Raw genomic sequence first — 19,863 nt, 5'->3', positions numbered from 1 at the left:
GTTAGCCCTCAGCTAGAACTCAGAGGGACTTCTCATTCATCAGATACTAGTTGGGACCTTTGCACAAATGAATAGAAGTAGCAGGAAGGTGTTGGGTGACAATCAGTCCTGTAATTAAAGACAAAGAAAGATTGAGAAAGTTTCACAGGTTGTAGAACTCTAAGGAGACACAGTGACTAAATGCAACACAGGATCCTGGAACAGAAGAGTGAGTTAGTAGAAAAACCGGAGACATCAAAATAAAGTTGATCATTTCCTTAACCTTGTACCAGTGTTAATAGCTTAGGTTTGAGTAAAGTGCCATGGTGATGTCAGAAATTAACATTAGGAGACAGGAATTCCCTACCCATCTTTGCAACTCTTTGGTAAATCTGAAATTATTTCAACATAGAAAGTTAAAAAATGTATTACAGAACAACCAAAAATGTGGCATATTTAAAATTCTGGATCAAAGGAAAAGATATTGTGCTTGGGACACAGTGAGAAGACAATTTATAATATTGGAACAAAGATTTACTACAGGAAATGAGGAAGTCACAGAAAGAATGTAAGCTTCAGACTTAACTAAGGGTTATACATGCAGTGCAATTTACAGAGGACATAGTGAAGCGATAGATGTGCCCACTTGCTGGTGACTTGCTGGTGACGGCTCCACGCACTGATATAAGTACCCCACTTCCATTTCCCTCTGAGCTGTCCTGTAACCATGTCACACATCTCCTGATGTGCACTGAGTCATAACAGTTTTAGTAAACAGGGTGTGGATGTTAATAACTGCCCTTAATAAGAAGATAATAAATGTTGCCTACAGTATCAGGCTTTATTATGAGAGTCTCAAATTAGGTGTAAGAATAATGGGAAAAAATTTTTAAAGCTACTTTTTTCATGTTAGGGGTTGTTTACATGGCATTGTTTTCTAGACATGGATAATTAGCAAAATATCAGTTCTAGATTTCATTTCAGATCTATTTCCCAATTTTATATTGCATAATAATTTAAATGAACAAAACATATTATAATATGATATCTAAACCCAAATTCAAAACTCATCTTTCTAATAAATGGAAGAACAAAATAAACCAATAATACATTCTCAGAAATCTGTAATTCATTGGTTTCTTACAGGCACTGGCAAAAACAAAGCCCAGTAATTTCTACTCTGCACCTATTTTTATCAATATGCAAGAAACTCCTTATCGTTAGCCTCCTCTGGATTCTCATTCATCCTACCTCCTGCCTGTTCAGAACCCTCGCTCCCCTGCACAGAAATTAGTTTCATCTTCACCACTCCCATGTTGCCTTTCAAGTTATTCTCTGAATTGTTCTCAAGTTATTCTCTCCATTATGAGTCTGTGAGCACCTTGAGTGCAGGGCTATACCATAACCATCTTTGTTATCCCAGTACTCAGCACTGTAGTTCCTCATGTTAAGAATCCAAAATTAAGATTTTCTAGTTCTGCCATGGTCTGGGTATTTTCCTTATGGCCAACAGAGGGCAAGTCATGCATTAAAGCCAATAAAGACACTAGTTCCAAGCACTGATGTGATGGCCTGTTGTCCACCTGTTATATTAAGCACTTTCACTTAGTGGGACCCCCAAACCACAAAGAGTCAGGGGTTACGGACTATCCAGTTAATATAAGCTTCATTCATTTACACTTAACTTGTGTTTTTATTTTTTGTTTGTATAAGTGTGTGTAATTATGAGACATTATATTATCTTATAATTATATTATGTTATAACATATATTATATAAGGAAGAATGTGAAACTATGATTTTTATAAATTTCATTTATGATACTATTCTTCCAGGTTAATAAAAATTTCTCCATCTGTATCATTTTTCTTTTTTCTATTCCCCACAAAAAGGAGCTGGTGGCTGGTCTCCTCTTGTGTCAAATAAATACCAGTGGCTGCAGATTGACCTTGGAGAGAGAATGGAGGTCACAGCTGTGGCAACCCAGGGAGGATATGGGAGCTCCGACTGGGTGACCAGCTACCTCCTGATGTTCAGTGATGGCGGGAGGAACTGGAAGCAATATCGACGAGAGGAAAGCATCTGGGTATGTGCATCTATTGAAAAGCAGTCTGTCAGAGTATGAACTATGCCAGGTACAACATTTTGCTGCCCATCTATCAGGTCAACTACAGAAACAGAGCCTCCTAAATTACTCAAAAATATTCCCACTGAATGTAAGGCACAGGTGACATTTTCGAATATACTGTCTATGTATAATTTACGAAATAAGTAAAAAGTAAAACAATGTAAGGGAAATGTCTTCCCATTATTTCTTTAAACAGTGTGTAGTCTAAGGTTTAAATAAATCACATGCAGCTCACTTTATTTTTTTTAATATCAGGCATAGTAGTTTGTATTGCCTGAGCATTTTTTTAATTAAAGCATATTTATGTTTTTCTGTGTCCTCTGATAAATCGAAATTTCTAAAAGACTCAGAACATTTAAAAATTGATGTAATGGAGAGTCTTTCTGTGGAGGACTTCTTGAGGCATGTGTTGAATTCCTTCTCCAACAGGACCCTGAGCACCATGTGGCTCCTTGTAATTTATGGACAATATATGGTTAGGATTCTTTGAATCATAACTACTTTAATTTACATCAGTGACATAGTTTCTATTTTGATCACATGCTCATGCTCCTTTTAGAAGAATTAAGTTTTGTTTGCTTAGCTTTTGGAATTTTAAAATATATGTAATCGACTACATAGTTAGGGTTTCATATCTTTAAATCACAGTTTGCTTCAAGTGAAAAGCTTCCAAAGAAGAGTGTTGTAAAGATCCGCCCAGGGTTTGCAACTGGGTGGTGGGGCAACCAATGGGCGGGGTGGGGGTGTGTGGCCTGAAGATTTGTCTAATGGAGACAAAATTACTTTTTTCCTTTTTATTAAAAATGTAATTTAGGAATTCGGGGGAGCAAGGAATGAACTGTTAGTGTTCAATGGGGACAGGGTTTCAGTTTGAGAAGATGAAAAGTTCTCGAAATGGGTGGTGGTCATGGTTGCACAGCAGTGTGAATGTTAATGTCTAGAGTTGTGCATTTCAAAATGTCTAAGGACTAAACGTTATATTATATATATTTTACCACGATTAAAAAATATACAGTGTGTCTTCCATTTAACTTAGTCTAAGGATGTTGTGTAACTTTATTTTTTTCTTCTGAATTGTCATGGTAAGAGGAAAAATGTCAGCTAAAAACCTATTATCAATAAGGCTAATAGGCAACAAAATGATAATATGTGTTGGGTAACAAATTGCCCTCGTTTGAGTTTCCTTAGACACTAATGTTATGTTAAGACCTAATAGATTGTGGTCTACTTAATTTTTTTTGTCTCTGGAGCACTTATTATTAAGTTTGTCAGTAAATGTTGATGTAAATTGAATCAAGAACTAGTTAATTATCTAACACTAATTAAAAGAATAAAATGGGAAGGAAATTGTGAGTGTTTTTAGGGCTGCCTGACAAAGTTTCCAAACAAGCAGTTGCCATGTATATAATTGGAAGCAGTTATTCAGTTCAGTTTACTTCAGTCACTCAGTCGTGTCCGACTCTTTGCAACCCCATGAACTGCAGCACGCCAGGCCTCCCTGTCCATCACCAACTCCCAGAGTTCACCCAAACTCTTGTCCATCGAGTCAGTGATGCCATCCAGCCATCTCATCCTCTGTCGTCCCCTTCTCCTCCTGTCCCCAATCCCTCCCAGCATTGGAGTCTTTTCCCATGCGTCTACTCTTCGCATGAGGTGGCCAAAGTATTGGAGTTTCAGCTTTAGCATCATTCCTTCCAAAGAAATCCCAAGGCTGATCTCCTTCAGAATGGACTGGTTGGATCTCTTTGCAATCCAAGGGACTCTCAAGAGTCTTCTCCAACACCACAGTCAAAAGCATCAATTCTTTGGCACTCAGCCTTCTTCACAGTCCAACTCTCACATCCATACATGACCACTGGAAAAACCATAGCCTTGACTAGATGGACCTTAGTCGGCAAAGTAATGTCTCTGCTTTTGAATGTGCTATCTAGGTCGGTCATAACTTTGCTTCCAAAGAGTAAGCATCTTTTAATTTCATGGCTGCAATCACCATCTGCAGTGATTTTGGTGTTGTGCTAATTCTAAGAGCACCAAGTCCAAACCAGAGTCAGTTCAGTTCAGTCACTCAGTTGTGTCCAACTCTATGCAGCCCCATTGACTGCAGTGCGCCAGGTCTCCCTGTCCATCACCAACTTCTGGAGTTTACTCAAACTCATGTCCATTGAGTTGGTGATGGTATACAACCATCACATCCTCTGTTGTCCCCTTATCCTCACACCTTCAATCTTTCCCAGCATCAGGGTCTTTTCAAGTGAGTCAGCTCTTCTCATCAGGTGGCCAAAATATTGGAGTTTCAGCTTCAACATCAGTCTTTCCAATGAACACCCAGGACTCATCTCCTTTAGGATGGACTGGTTGGATCTCCTTGCAGTCCAAGGGACTCTCAAGAGTCTTCTCCAACACCACAGTTCAGAAGCATCAATTCTTCAGCAGTCTGCTTTCTTTCTAGTCCAACTCTCACATCTATACATGACTACTGGAAAAACCATAGCCTTGACTAGATGGACCTTTGTTGGCAAAGTAATGTCTCTGCTTTTTAATATGCAGTCTAGGTTGGTCATAACTTTTCCAAGGAGTAAGCATCTTTTATTTTCATGGCTGCAGTCACCATTTGTAGTGATTTTAGAGCCCCCCAAAATGAAGTCTGTCACTGTTTCCCCATCTATTTGCCATGAAGTGATGGGATGGATGCCATAATCTTAGTTTTTTGAATGTTGAACTTTGAGCCAACTTTTTCACTCTCCACTTTCACTTCATCAAGATGCCCTTTAGTTCTTCTTCACTTTCTGCCCTAAGGGTGGTATCATCTGCATATCTGAAGTTATTGATATTTCTCCCAGCAATCTTGATTCCAGCTTGTGCTTCATCCAGCCCAGCGTTTCTCATGATGTACTCTGCATATAGGTTAAATAATCAGGGTGACAATATACAGCCTTGACGTACACCTTTTTCCTATTTGGAACCAGTCTGCTGTTCCATGTCTAGTTCTAACTGTTGCTTCCTGACCTACTTACCGATTTCTCAAGAGGCAGGTCAGGTGATCTAAGGTGTTATTTAAGCATAAGCAGGTTTAACTGTATAGCACAGGGAATTTTGCTGAATATTATGTGGCAGCCTGGATGGGAGGGCAGTTTAGGGGAGAAAGGATACATGTATATCCATGGCTGAGTCCCTTTGCTGTCCACCTGAAACTATCACAATATTGCTAATTGGCTATACTCCAATATGAAAGAAAAAGTTTTTTTTTTTTAAAGAATAAGTTAAAGTTAAATGAAGGACCTACTTATAAAGAGAAAATTTATTCAAAATTGCATATTATTTTTCAAAATTAGGTAACTAATGATTGTGCTTATTCTCTCAGTCATGTGCAACTCTTTGAAGCCCATGGACTGTAGCCTGCCAGGCTCCTCTGTCCATGGGATTTCCCAGGCAAGAATACTGGAGTGGGTACCCATTCCTTTCTCCAGAGGATCTTCCTGACCCAGAAATCAAACCCTCATCTCCTGCATTGCAGGCAGATTCTTTCCTGTCTGAGCCTTCAGGGTGCCTGCTTATTCTTAGTTGTATGAATTAAGGTTTATGTTTTTGCCACCTTCAACTCTATTTGATTGAGAAAGTGAAAATTCTTCTTGTTCAGTGAATCAGGTTCTAGGGGAACCACATCTAAACATCACCTTCTATCAGTCTGTTTAATGATCAAGTGCCCTGTGGAAGTAGGGTCAAGAATGGTGACACTGTTAATACTAGACCATACAGGTGAGGACAGAAGGATCCCTCAGACCTATGCATCTTATCACACAGAAAAGACTGGTGAAGCAGCCTGCCTCCCATTGCTGAACTTGTGTAAACAGAGACCTGGCCTACCCTGCCTGTGCCCCCAGCACTTCATGGTGCTTGAGTCTGAGCAGAAAGTTTGTCAGTGTTTGCTGAATTATTGAATGAGTGGACTCTATCTTCTGGCAGGTTGCCTTTCTTGAGCTCTCTGCTCTGTACTTCTCAGTAGCCCTTTTTTCCAGCTTGTAGCCCTTGGTCCTTGAAGGTCTAGTGTAGGTGTTTCTCCTGTCTTAGCATTTTTAGTTCCTTTAGGAAAGGGGCTTATCCTTGCATCTTCAGTGTTCATTATCATGGGTTAAATGAATTTACCTCCTACTCTGGGCCCATTGTACACAATTGGCATTGACAGCAGTCTTACTACTTGATAATTATGTTATATTTTTAGTTACTTTAAAAACATTAGGCACAGTGAGCCACCCTTATCATGAGTCTTGGGAATGGGCCAGCCTTGCAAGCAGGCCTATCAGATGGTAGCAGTTAGAATTTCCTTGCTGACTCTTCTGTATACATGCCGACTTACTTCCTTGTGGGTGTAGGACTGCGGCCCTGCAGGCTGTTAGCTGGGGGCTGGTCTTTGCTCCTAGAGGTCTCCTACCTCCCTATGCTTTCCGTGTGGCCTGATCTTGCAGCAGCAGATCAAGTCCCTTTCACCTGGTGATATGTTTCACATTAACATTTATTGATGAGTGTTTGCTTCCATGGCTAAATTAGATTTCTGTTTGAAACTAACCAAATAAATTACAGTACTCAGAACTGTAAAATACACTCTAAAAGGATTTTATTTAAATGAAATATAGGACTGTGTCTTAAATGAAGGCAAAATTATTGCCATCTCTTGCCAAGTGGTGCCTTACGTCTCAGGACACACACACTCTTTTGATGTGCAGAGTAAATATCCTCATTTGAAATGCAGTGGAAGAGATATCACTGAAAAAAATGGTGAGAAAAAGGGGTTCATCTCCTATAAGATGTGAACAAGCATGGATTACATCAATCCATTGGGAAACCAGGTGGCTTGACAAAGCTTGATACTGAACATTCATAGGACTTAGAAGATGTGTTTGCAAGTTTAGTCCAACTAAATCAGGAAATGGCCATAGAAGAGGATTGAAGTGAGCAATACAACAGATCAGTGATCACTGGCAAAGTTCAGTAACATTTATTTTATTTTTATTATTAACTTATTTATTTTTTGATTATTTTATTTATTAATTTTTGGCTGCACTGGGTCTTCATCACTGCATGGATTTTCTCTGGTTGCTATGAGCAGGGGCTACTCTTCCTTGCAAAGCATGGCTTTCGTAAGTGGTGGCATGTGGGCTCGGTAGTTGCAGCTTGCGAGCTCTAACTCACAGGCTCAATAGTTGTGTCACACATGAACTTAGTTGCTCCCTGGCATGTGGGATCTTCCCAGACAAGGGATCAAACCCTTGTCCCCTGAATTGGCAGGCAGATTCTTAACCACTGGACCACCAGGGAATTCCCAGTAATGTTTATTTTCTACTTTTCCCTGAGAATAAATCGACTAACATATCAATCTGCTGTGATTCTTGGATTCAGACAAGAATTTTGTGAGGCAGTGCTTGTGGATCAGAATTCTTATCTATAGGGTAATGTGAGCTCTGAGTTCCATGAGGGCCTCTGGACCAGGTTGGGGAGAGGCGTGGGCTCTATCTACTCTCCTGCTCCGAGGTTGTGGTCTGTGAGCATGCTTGGAGGGCAGGAGAGGTCTGTGGGTGGGCAGTCTAAAGCTCTGACAGTATTCCAGGTAGATGTCAGGGCTCCAACTCCATCACTGCCTACCTGGACATCTGTTAGGTCTTCCTAGGGCTCTGTCACAGACTTTGACCAGTTATCTTTCTCAGGCTACCAGCCTGCCCTGACTTTGTCTCTTCTCCCTCTCAGTTCCATTTGGTGGGAACAGTGGGCTGACTCTATGAAAGCCAGGCTGATGCACCCTCTCCTGTCAGGTGACCATGGCTAATAGCTTCCTCTGCAATGGTGCCCTTTGTCAAGGCTCATCTGGCCCATGACCACTGGGTCCCTGCTCAGCCATGGGCACCTTTCCTCCTGGAGGGTGCTTTTTTCTTCTATCTTACTTTGGCTTCACTCTCATCATCTATTTCTCCCTTTTTTCTTCTATCCATCTGTTCTTTATTTTTTCATCTATCATTAAATATTTTTCTCCTCATTTCTCTCTTCTCTCTCCATTTCCCCCTATATTCTCCCTTCTTTCTTTATTGCTACAAACTCTAGAGAATCAATTCAAATCAGTCTAGGTACTTGGGAATCCAACTACACAGAGAAGGGGAGGATTTAGCTGGGTCTCTGGCATGGTTTTTTTATGGAACTCTCTTGCTTTTTTCCATGATCCAGTGGCAATTTGATCTCTGGTTCTTCTGCCTTTTCTAAAACCAGCTTGAACATCAGGAAGTTCACAGTTCATGTACTGCTGAAGCCTGGCTTGGAGTTGGACTGTGAAAAAGGCAGAGCACTGAAGAATTGATGCTTTTGTACTGTGGTGTTGGAGAAGACTCTTGAGAGTCCCTTGGACTGCAAGGAGATCCAACCAGTCCATTCTGAAGGAGATCAGCCTTGGGATTTCTTTGGAAGGAATGATGCTAAAGCTGAAACTCCAGTACTTTGGCTAGCTCATGCAAAGAGTTGACTCATGGGAAAAGACTCTGATGCTGGGAGGGATTGGGGACAGGAGGAGAAGGGGACGACAGAGGATGAGACGGCTGGATGGCATCACTGATTCGATGGACGTGAGTCTGAGTGAACTCCGGGAGTTGGTGATGGACAGGGAGGCCTGGCAGGCTGGGATTCATGGGGTCACAAAGAGTCGGACATGACTGAGCGACTGAACTGAACTGAACTGAACTGGCATGGTTGTAACTAAGAATCAGCCCGGCCTGGTACCTTCTGTGAACTGGCTTCTGGTATTCATTTTTCCTGTACTGGCTCAGAAATCTGAGGAAACAGACTGACTTCTGTGGCTCTGGCTGAGGGTCATCTCAGATCTCATGGCCTGTGGCCAGAGAAAGAGCTGGTCTGATCAGGAAAGCTCTCAGACTACCCTACACCAAGCACCGAAACCCCTGGGTTGGTAGGTGGGACCGTGTAAGGACTTCATGTCCATCCTGATGGGGGCACTTAGGAGGAAGAGATGTTGGGAGGGCCATATTATCACATTTTCTGGTTTTTTTTTGTCTCTCTTTCACTCTCCCCCCATGACCTTTTGCTTTCTTTTCTATTTTTCTGGTTTCGTCTTCTCACACATCTTATCTTTCTACTCCTCTCTTTCTAATTTTCTCTACAAAAGAAAGGACCTAGACTGCTATGGGTCCTGCTAATCTTCAGGTGGCCAATGGACCAGCAGCATCACTTGACAGATCTTGATAGAAATATGGTTTTTCAGCCCTCACCCAATAGAATCTGCATTTTAACAAGATGACCAGGTGATTGCAGTGCAGTTTAGACTGTGAGAAGGACAGACTAGAATGACCGAAGTCCCATCTGTGAGGAAAATTGTTTTGCACCTTAACCTAACCTCCAGTTTTCTGGATCAGAGGGGAATGTGCTCCCTGCTTGAAGATGTAGCTCATCCCACCCATGTGTTAGCCTGGGCGGGTGATGCTTTCTGTATCAAGACTTTAGGAGGCTTGCTTCAGTGCCCTTTGGCTATAGGCCATCCTCTTTATCCCTGATAGTCACCAACCTCATGGGGTGAAGCCCAGGTATTTTTTCACTGTTATCAATAAATAACAAGTGGTTAAAGTTAGTCCTACCTTTGAAAACTATAATATATCCTGAATCTCCTCACTCTGCATTTGTTAGGGGTTTATTCTTCATATTAAAAACTCATCAGAACTCTAGTTCAGAAGTTACACTCTATGAATTTAAGATGGAAGTTGTTATTTGTAAGGCAATGAACTTAGATTTTTAAGTGGATAAAGTGGATTTTTCTTCCAATGCAGGCCCTTTGCGTGAAAAAGGCATTCTTCTAAGAAAGGAATGGCAAAATATATTTGAGAAAGATAAGAAAAGAAATTATTTGAAATAAACATAAGTTCTAGTATAAATAATTCCATTTAATAGATTTCTTTTGCCTTGAAAAAATAAGTAGCAGTAGGTCCTTAAATGAATATAAAATAGACAGAGCAAATCATTTGAAATTTTGTTCTTCTTTGGATAACTTCCAACCTAGAACACCAAGTAGACTAATTAATGAGATTAATTAATATTGAATTGAAAGATTCACAACAATCTCACAGTGTTCTAAGAGAGCAACAAAGGTGAGCCCAAGGGTGTAGGGTAGAAAAAAGACGGAAATATTGGAAACATGAGGGTTGGGTTGCAGGCCATTTGTTTGTTATATATGCACCAATTTATTTATTTTAGAGAAAGAGCTGATGCACACATGGCAAAATATTTACCTTGTTAAAATAGATCTATATTGTTGATACATGTATATCTGTTTCGGCAGGGATGTTTGAAATGTTGCATAATCAAATTAATAAACCATATTAGATTCAAGTTTAAATGAATTATGTTTACTTGGTATAAATAGAAAGATCATACGACTGTGTGTAGTTTCAAAGTAAAGAGGGATAAAAGCAGTGTTGAATCAGAATAAGAAAAACTGGGCTCAGAGACAAGGAGGAGGGTTCGTATGGAAGGAAGTAGGTACTATGCCACATGTGAAGCTCTGTCTGGAGACAGAAGGAGCAGAAATTCTCTTGACAGAGATTTCTGCTAACTCAGTCATTAAATATATGTTGGTTTATTTCAGGTCTAGGTTAATACATTTATTGCTAATGAGTTGATGACTCAACAGAGCCAATCCCTGCATCAGGTAGGAGGTTGCTCAGAAGGGTCTGCCAAGTGTACCTCAGCTGTCTGAGGCTTGTGCTAGTTCTGGACTCACTGATTTCAAGTGTGGCTCTGATACTGGATGGTTTCAAGCACAACAGGAGCAACACTGCAGTGATTCTGTATCCACGTCCTTGGCCTTTGTGAGGACACGGCCATCCGCTTCCTAACCATCCACCTCATGAACATGGAGTGCATTGATTCCTAAGGCAATGACTGTGTACTGTGGTCAGTCTTGTTGATTGCATTTACCATCACAGACCACAGTTGAATTTTCTGTACACATCTCCCCTTCTTGGACTCTGAGAGCCATAGGTCAGGGATTGATTGCCCCAGAAGGCCAGGCCTATTACAGTTTCTCAATAAGGAGTTGTTAGATTGAGTTAAGGAAAAGTTGCTGTTCTCAAATAGACCTCAACTCAGATGGTTAGTTAGGTTAAAACTTAGCCAACCGTGTGATGCTGCTGATGTGATGCGAGGCTTTCAGTGCCAGGTCTAACCAGAGGCTTGACACTTTTCTCCCACAAAGTTGTACCAGAATGATGCCCTAGTGAACCAAAGACAGAGGTAGCCCCATTTGCCCTTCACTGCAGGTCTCAGTGACAATAGAGATGAACACTGGATTTGGTCTGTCAAAACTGTTCAGAGTTGGAAAGTTTGAGGCAGAGAAGTGAATGAATCTGATCTGTGACCACAAAGTAATTGACGGTTGCCCAGAAGCCTGGGATCCAGTATAACAGCTGCTTCTTGCCAGGCTGACTGGATCCAGTGGGTGTGGAGCATCCTTCCTTCCATTTGTCAATTACAGTCCTTTGCAATCTGAAAACCTTCACTCATCCCTTTCTCCTTGTATGAAAATTGCTTAGACTCTCCCTTCTTTTTCTACTCCTAGGAATTTTTGTTTTTATTCCTCAAGTATCACTGTTCTTTCACCATATTTATTCATCTCATGCCTATTTCACATCAATTCTGACATCACAGACTACAGTTTGTTTATAACTATATCCCTTGTACAGACTTTATTGCTTTGCAAAAGTAACAATTTTGCTTATCTGAATTGCCATGTGTTGTCAGGTTGAGAGGAAGGGATGTGGTGGCAAGTAGAATTTTAAATATGTAGCAGGATAAACAGCAACTCTTGAGACATCTTACAAATTACAATTTTACCTTTTATAGATTGAAGTTGCAGAAGTGGTGTTATTGGAGATCTATGTAAATTAGGGTATATTTTATGAAAAAGGTAAATCTTAAACAGTAATATGGACAGAGTATGGCAGAGTTGTGGGGGAAATAGCTTTATAAGTAGAATTTTTTTACCCATTTGGGAGAGGACACTGTTTTTAAGCAAGAAAGTTGTTTTTAAGCAGGAAAAGTATATGATGGAAAAAGTAAATTTTTACCAAGAAAGGTACTCTGGCAGCACACTCATTGAAAGGAAATGTGGCTGAGCTGACTTTTAGGAAGGTGGAAGAAAGGGCAGCTCAGGGAGCATCCTGCCAGGATTTCATGGAAATTCTTACTACTGACTGCAGTTCTGGCACTTAGCTTCATAAAATGTGTTAATACTGAGTTTCATAGGGAATGGCTGTTAAAATCTACCAAGTCTACAACTTTCACACATAATGTAAACATAAGAAATGCACAGATATGTTGTGTACTTCATGGGAGATTTCCTGGTCTGCAGTTCTGAAAAGACAGGTAGTTTGGTACCAGACTAACTGGGCTCTTGGAAAATGGCACACAGTAGAGGTGGCGTGATTAGAGCGATGCCATGTTCACAGCCCTCTGAGGTTTCTGCACTTCCAGTTAGAACAATTTTCTGCCTTTGATGCGGACCACAGTTTATAAATTTGTACAAACAAAGGCACTAATGGAATTTTTTAGTTATTTATTTGTTTATTTTTGGTCGCACTGGTTCTTCGCTGCTGTGTGCAGGCTTTTTCCAGTTGCAGCGCAAGAGCCTGTCTTGGCTGTGGCTTCTCTTGCTGCGGAGCACAGGCTCTATGCACGTGGGCTTCAGCAGTTGCAGCATGTGGTGTCAGAAGTTGTGACTCACAGGTGCTAGAGCCCATAGGTTTCGGGAATGGTGGCTTGTGGGTTTAATCCTGGACCAGGGATGGAATCCATGTCTCCTGTGTTGGCAGGTGGATTCTTAGTCACTGTGCCACCAGCGTGGGACACAATAATGAAATTTTAAAATTTTGCCAACAGGAAGACAGGCTTTGAGGATTTTTTTAAAAATATTAATATCGGAGTCTCAAAATTTTGAGAAAATAAGAATTTCTGATAAGCAAACATCAGACTTTCAGAGCAGTTATGGTTAGGACAGCAGTTGAGAAGCTGGATGTTATTCAATCATGTTTAAAGGTCTCAGAAAGAAAGAAATATTGGTTTGACCAGGGGCCAGACAAGTTCCCCTGTGAATGGACAGATAATAAATATTTTTGGCTTTGTAGACCATATAGTCTCTCTTGTGACTGCTCAACTATGCTGTCCTGTGAAAGTAGCCACAGGTAATATGTGCTAATAAATGAAAGAGTGTGGCAGTGTTCCGATAAAACTTTATTTACAAAGCTACGCAGTCAGCTGGTTCTGGGTTTAGGTTGTTTACCCCTGGTCTAGTCCATTTTTAAAAATCTATTTAAGGTGTAATGTAGGGATCCAGTATGAGAAATGAAAATTATAGCATCAATGTGACATAGTATAACCTCTCAGACTTGAACTCCACAGAACTTTTGCTAATACTCCTGCTTAGGACAGTACTTTTCAAATTGTATCCTAGGAAAACTTTCTTGTCATTGTAAATGTATGCATGTGATTTGATGTCTTTCAGGATAAGATATAAATACTACACATCTGACTTATGATATCATTACATCACACTTAGCATAAGACTAAGTTTAAAAAAAAAGAATCAGTTTAAAGAAAAATGTTAAAACAATAAGAAGTGCTAACCCACACTGAATACTTAGCAAGCGCCTGACACTACTTCGTGTGTTTTATACATGTTTATTGAATATATCCTCACAACAGCCCTCTAATGCCCAGTTTACAGAAAAGGACACTGAGGTATGAAGAGTTCAAGTTCAGTATCCTAAAATCACAGAGCTTGTTTGTGATGTCACAAAGGTTTAAACTCCAGCTGTTTGGCCATAGGGCCCACATTCAAACCACCTCACCACAGTACAGAGGGTTCATGTTGGACATGGATAAAATGATGGTGCAGGTGGGGATCCTCTTCCTTAGGACATGGGAAGCAGACACTCTCAGACAGTGCTAGTGGCATAAAATGTCATAAAATGGGTTTATGTTCAACTCATGTCTCCTGTGTTGGCAGGTAGATTTCTTTACCACTGAGCCACCAGGGAAGCCAATATGCCCAAAACGTGTCCCCAAAGCAGGATCTTGAAGAGATGTTTGCACACCCGTGTTTATCTCAGCATTGTGCACATCCTTAGATGATTTCTACAAACTTAAGTGTTCAAAGGCACCCACAAAAATACAGTCACTATTTAGAGTTCTGAAGATGACAATCCAAACGGAGTGGTGCTATTAAATTCCATCAATATATTGTCTACACCAAGTAACAATTCTACTTCTACGAGTTAGTCCCACCAGAATACTAAGAAAGTGAACAGAAAGTGCCTTTGAGAAAATTAAGTACATTGTTTATAGTCATGATCCAGTTGTCTGTCAATCGGTGAATACATAAATACTTCATTTTATGGAATCATATAATATACGGTATACTTTCCTTTCAAAACAAATAAGTTACTTAATCAATCTGTCTATTTATTTGAAGTAACATTGGTTTAAAACATAATATAATTTTCATGTGTACAACATTATCAAATACATTTACTGATAAAGGGCTTTAAGAAATAATTTTTTACAGTAAGGAAAGAGTATGTATTTATTGTGCTTCCATTAGAAATTTCCAAGATGAACATATACATATATGTGCATGCAAATAGATATAGACTATTTCTGGAAGCACATAAAATAAATTATGAATAGCATTTCTCATTTTGGGTAGATATGCAATGAGTAGGCAATGAATGCTATTTTTAAACTACATGCATGTATTGCTGCTCAATTAGATACAAATTTTGAAAGGATTGAAGGAAAAAACAAAGGAAATACAAAGTAGTATCTTAATCCTGGTAAAGAATTGTTGTTCAGTTGCTAAGTCATGTCCAACTCTTTATGATCTCATGAACTGCAGCATGCCAGTCTTCTCTGTCCTTCACTATTTCCCTGAGTTTGCTCAAAATCATGTCCATTGATTGAGTCAGTGATGCCCTCTCATCCTCTGTCACCCCCTTCTCCTCCTGCCCTCAATCTTTCCCAGCATCATGGTCTTTTCCAGTAAGTCAGCTCTTTGCATCAGGTTGCCAAAGTATTGGAGCTTCAGCCTCAGTATCAGTCCCTCCAATGAATATCCAGGGTTGATTTCCTTTAGGATTGACTGGTTTGATCGTCTTGCAGTTCAAGAGACTCTTAGGAGTCTTCTCCAACTCCACAGTTCAAAGCATTAGTTCTTTGGTACTCAGCCTTCTTTATGGTCCAACTCGCATCCATACATGACTATTGGAAAAAATCATAGCTTTGACTATAAGAACCTTTGTCGGCAAAGTGATGTCTCTGCTTTTTAGTACTGTCTCTAGTGCTGTCTAGGTATGTCACCAACATTTGCTGGATTTTAGAGAAAGCAAGGGAATTTCAGAAAAATATCTGTCTCTGTTTCATCAACTACACTAAAGCCTTTGACTGTGTGGATCATGACAAACTGTGGAAAGCTCTTAGAGAGATGGAAATACCAGACCATCTCTCCTATCTCCTGAGAAACCTGTATGCATATCAAGAAGCAACAGTTAGAATCCTGTATGGAACAACTGATTGGTTTAAGATCAAGAAAGGAGTGCGACAGGGCTGTCTGCTGTCACCCTGTTTGTTTAACTTATACCCTGAGCACATCATGAAAAATGCTGGGCTACATGAGTTACAAGCCAGAACTGAGACAGGAAGGAGAAACATCAACAACCTCAGGTATGTGGATGATACCACTCTAATGGCAGAAAGTGAAGAGGAACTAAAGAGCCTCTTGATGAGGGTGAAGGAGCAGAGTGAAAAAGCTGGCTTAAGACTAAATATTAAAAAAATACCATGGCATCCAGCCCCATTAATTCATGCAGATGGAAGGGGAAAAGGTGGAAGTCATGACAGATATCCTCTTCTTGGGCTCCAAAATCACTGTGGATGGTGACTGCAGCCGTGAAATCAGAAGACGATTGTTTCTTGGCAGAAAAGCCATGACAAACCTAGACAGTGTGAAAAGCAGAGACATTATTCTGCTGACAAAGATCTGTATAGTCAAGGGTATGGTCTGCTCAGTGGTCACGTAAGGTTGTGAGAGCTGGGCCATAAAGAAAGCAGAGCACCAAAGAATTGATGCTTTTGAACTGTGGTGTTGGGGAAGACCCCTGAAAGTCCCTGAATATTCAGATCAAATGAGTCAATATTAAGGGAGATCAACCCTGAATATTCTTACTGGAAGGAAAGATGCTGAAGCTGAAACTCCAGTATTGTGGTCATCTTTTGCAAACAAACGACTCATTGGAAAAGACCTTGATGCTGGGAAAGATGGAGGACAGAAGGAAAAGAGGTGTCAGAGGATTAGATGGCTGGACAGCACCACTGATGCAATGAACATGAACTTGAGCAGTCTCTGGACGATGGTGAGGGACAGGGAGGCCTGGCATGCTGCAGTCTATGAGGTGGCAAAGAATTGGACATGACTGGCAGACTGAACAAAAACAACTAGTTTTGTCATAGCTATTCTTCCAAGGAGCAAATGTCTTTTAATCTCCTGGCTGCAGTTAACGTCTGCAGTGATTTAGGAGCCCAAGAAAATGAAATCTGACACTTTCCATTTTTTCCGCATCTATTTGCCACGAAGTGATAGAACCAGATGCCATGATCTTCCTTTTTTGAATGTTGATTTTTAAGCCAGCTTTTCCACTCTCCTATTTCACCTTCATTAAGGGGCTCTTTAATTTCTCTTCACATGCTGCTGCTGCTGCTGCTGCTGCTAAGTTGCTTCAGTCATGTCGGACTCTGTGCGACCCCATAGACAGCAGCCCACCAGTCTCCCCCATCCCTGGGATTCTCCAAGCAAGAACACTGGAGTGGGTTGCCATTTCCTTCTCCAATGCATGAAAGTGATAAGTGAAAGTGAAGTCGCTCAGTCGTGTCTGACTCCTAGCGACCCCGTGGACTGCAGCCTACCAGGCTCCTCTGTCCATGGAGTTTTTCAGGCAAGAGTATTGGAGTGGGGTGCCGTCCTCTTCACATACCAGCCATTAAAGTGCATGGAACCTGCACATCTTGCTGTTACTGTTCAGTCGCCCAGTCGACTATTCTCTGCATTCAGTTGGGTATATCTTTCCCTTACTCCTTTTCCTTTCATGGTAAAGACTATAACATTAAATTTACCATTCTTACCATTTTTAAGTGTACAGTTCAGTAGTGTGAAGTATAGTCACAGTGTTGTGAAATAGATCTGTACAACTTTCTCATCTTGTAAAACAAACAGTAAACACAAATTTCCCTCCCTACCCCTAGCCTTTGGCAATCCCCTTTCTACTATCTGTTTCAGTGGTTTTTGGTGCCTTAGATTCTTCATATTAGTGGAATCCTACAGTATTTGCCCTTTTGTGATGATTTATTTCACATAGCATAATGTTCTTTTGGTTTATCTATATTACGTGAATGTGAAAGTGAAAATTGCTCAGTCATGTCCAACTCTTTGTGACCCCATGGACTGTAGCCTGCCAGGCTCCTCTGTCCATGGAATTTCCCAGGCCAGAATACTGGGGTGGGTAGCTGTTCCCTTCTCCAGGGGATCTTCCCAATCCAGCTATTGAATGGGATCTCCTGCATTGCAGGTGGATTCTTTACCAGCTGAGCCACCAGGGAAGCCTGAATGTATGTAAATAGATTCTGTATCATTTTTACAGTGAATATATTCCTAATACAGGCTTTTAGATGGCATGGATAAGAAAAAGTACTATTTCAACTTAGAGAAAATATTTTAGGTGACTTTCTCTTTTTTAAACATGTGTTATTGAAAAGTAGTTGATTTATAATGTGTTAATTTCTACTGTATAACAAAATGATTCAGTTATATATCTGTATATATGCATGTGTGTGTGTACATATCCCTGGGAATGGTTACCTACTCCAGTATTCTTGCCTGGAGTATTCCACAGAGAGAGGAACCTGGCAGGCTACAGTCCATGGTGTTGCAAAGGGCTGGACGCACCTAAGTGACTAGTACACACACACACACACAAATAGATATAGATTAGATATAGATATAGATATAGATATAGTTTTAGCTGTCAAGTGATGCTCAACTCTTTTGCGACCCCATGGACTATAGCTCACCAGGCTCCTCTGTCCATGGAGATTTCCTAGGCAAGAATACTGGAATGGGTTGCCATTTCCTTTTCCAAGGGATCTTCCCAAAACAGGGATTGAACCTGAGTCTCCTGCATTGCGGCAGATTCTTTCCTGCTGAGTCACCAGGAAATATATATATATATATATAATTATTTTTCATATTCTTCCCATTATTATTTATTACAGAATGTTGAATATAGTTATAGGACCTTGTTGTTTATCCATTCTATATATAATAGTTTGTGTCTGCTAATCTCAAACTCCTGCTCCATCTCTCACCGACCTTCCCTCCACTTTGACAACCGCAGTCTGTTCTCTGTGTCTGTGAGTCTGTTTCTGTTTCATAGATAAATTCATCATTTGTGTCATAGTTTAGATTCTGCACAGAAGTGTTGTTATATGATATTTGTCTTTCTCTGACTTACTTCGCTTAGGAGGTCCATCCATGTTGCTGCAAATGACACTATTTTATTCTTTTTTTTTTATGACTGAGTAGCATTCTATTGTATATATGTACCATATCTTTATCCATTCATTTCTTGATGATCATTTATATTGTTCCCATGTTTTTTGGTTATTGTAAATAGTATGCAATGAACATTTCAGTGAATTTGTCTTTTTTTAATTATAGTTTCCTCCAGCTATATGCCCAAGAGTGAGACTGAAGAATTATATAGCTACTCTATTTTTAGTTTTTTGAGAAACTTCTGTACTGTTTTCCATAGTGACTGTACCAGTTTACATTCTCACCAACCGTGTAGGAGGTTTCCCTTTTCTCCACACCCTCTCATTTGCTATTTGTGCTTTTTGATGGTGGCCATTTTGACTAGTGTGAGGTTTTACTTCATTGTAATTTCTTGTGTAGTTTTGATTTGCATTTCTCTAATAATTAGCAATGTTGAGCATCTGTGTATCTTTGTTTGTCTTCTTTGGAGAGATGTCTATTTAGGGCTTCTGCCCATTTTTTAACTGTGTTGTTTGTTTTTTCTCATTGAGTTGTATGAGCTGTTAGTGTGTTTTGGAAGCCCTTGTTGGTTGCATCATCTGCAAATATCCTCCTCACTTCCATGTGTTTGTTTTTCATTTTGTTTATAGTCCCTTTGCTGTACAAAAGCTTGTAAGCTTGATTAGATCTCATGTTTATTTTTGCATTTATTTCTATTGTCTTGGGAGACTGACCTAAGAGAACATTGGTATGATTTATGTCAGAGAATGTTTTGCCTATGTTCTCTTCTAAGAGTTTTTTGGTGAGGTGATTTTCTTCTTGCATATTAAAGAGCAAGCTGTCTCTGGGATTATATTACAGAGATTTGTGCGTGTGGACAGAAGTGCACTTGTCTACCATGTTGTGTAAGTATCTATAGAGTGAAGCTCCAGACATGAAGCACATGACTCATCTTCCATTCATATTCCCAATTACTCTTTTGCTGTGCTGGAGATTCTGTGCTTATTTCTTTAGGAGGGATCAGTTAAGAGCTAAGGAAGAGAAGTTTTGAAAAAGAGTTGAAGGTCAGGGCATTTTTCTAGAATGGGCTATGAGCAAGAAAGAAGAAGGTCAGGCAGTGGAAATACGAGAACTCATCT

General features: G+C 40.2%; 1 protein-coding gene across 2 annotated transcripts in view; it reads left to right on the top strand.

Moving 5' to 3' along the window:
• LOC101123612 (contactin-associated protein-like 3) overlaps positions 1-19,863 on the top strand; it is a 236,926-nt gene that overhangs the window by 57,580 nt on the left and 159,483 nt on the right. For both annotated transcript variants that reach the window (XM_042243184.2, XM_027964384.3), the window contains exon 3: positions 1,871-2,064. In XM_042243184.2, coding sequence (XP_042099118.1) covers positions 1,871-2,064 — 194 coding nt within the window. The remainder of the gene's footprint in view (positions 1-1,870; positions 2,065-19,863) is intronic.

The sequence above is a fragment of the Ovis aries genome, chromosome 2 (assembly GCF_016772045.2).
Source record: "Ovis aries strain OAR_USU_Benz2616 breed Rambouillet chromosome 2, ARS-UI_Ramb_v3.0, whole genome shotgun sequence".
NCBI classification, from domain to species: domain Eukaryota; kingdom Metazoa; phylum Chordata; class Mammalia; order Artiodactyla; family Bovidae; genus Ovis; species Ovis aries.
The sequence above is the reverse complement of the archived record's forward strand: the minus strand, read 5'-3'. Positions and strand labels throughout refer to the sequence as shown.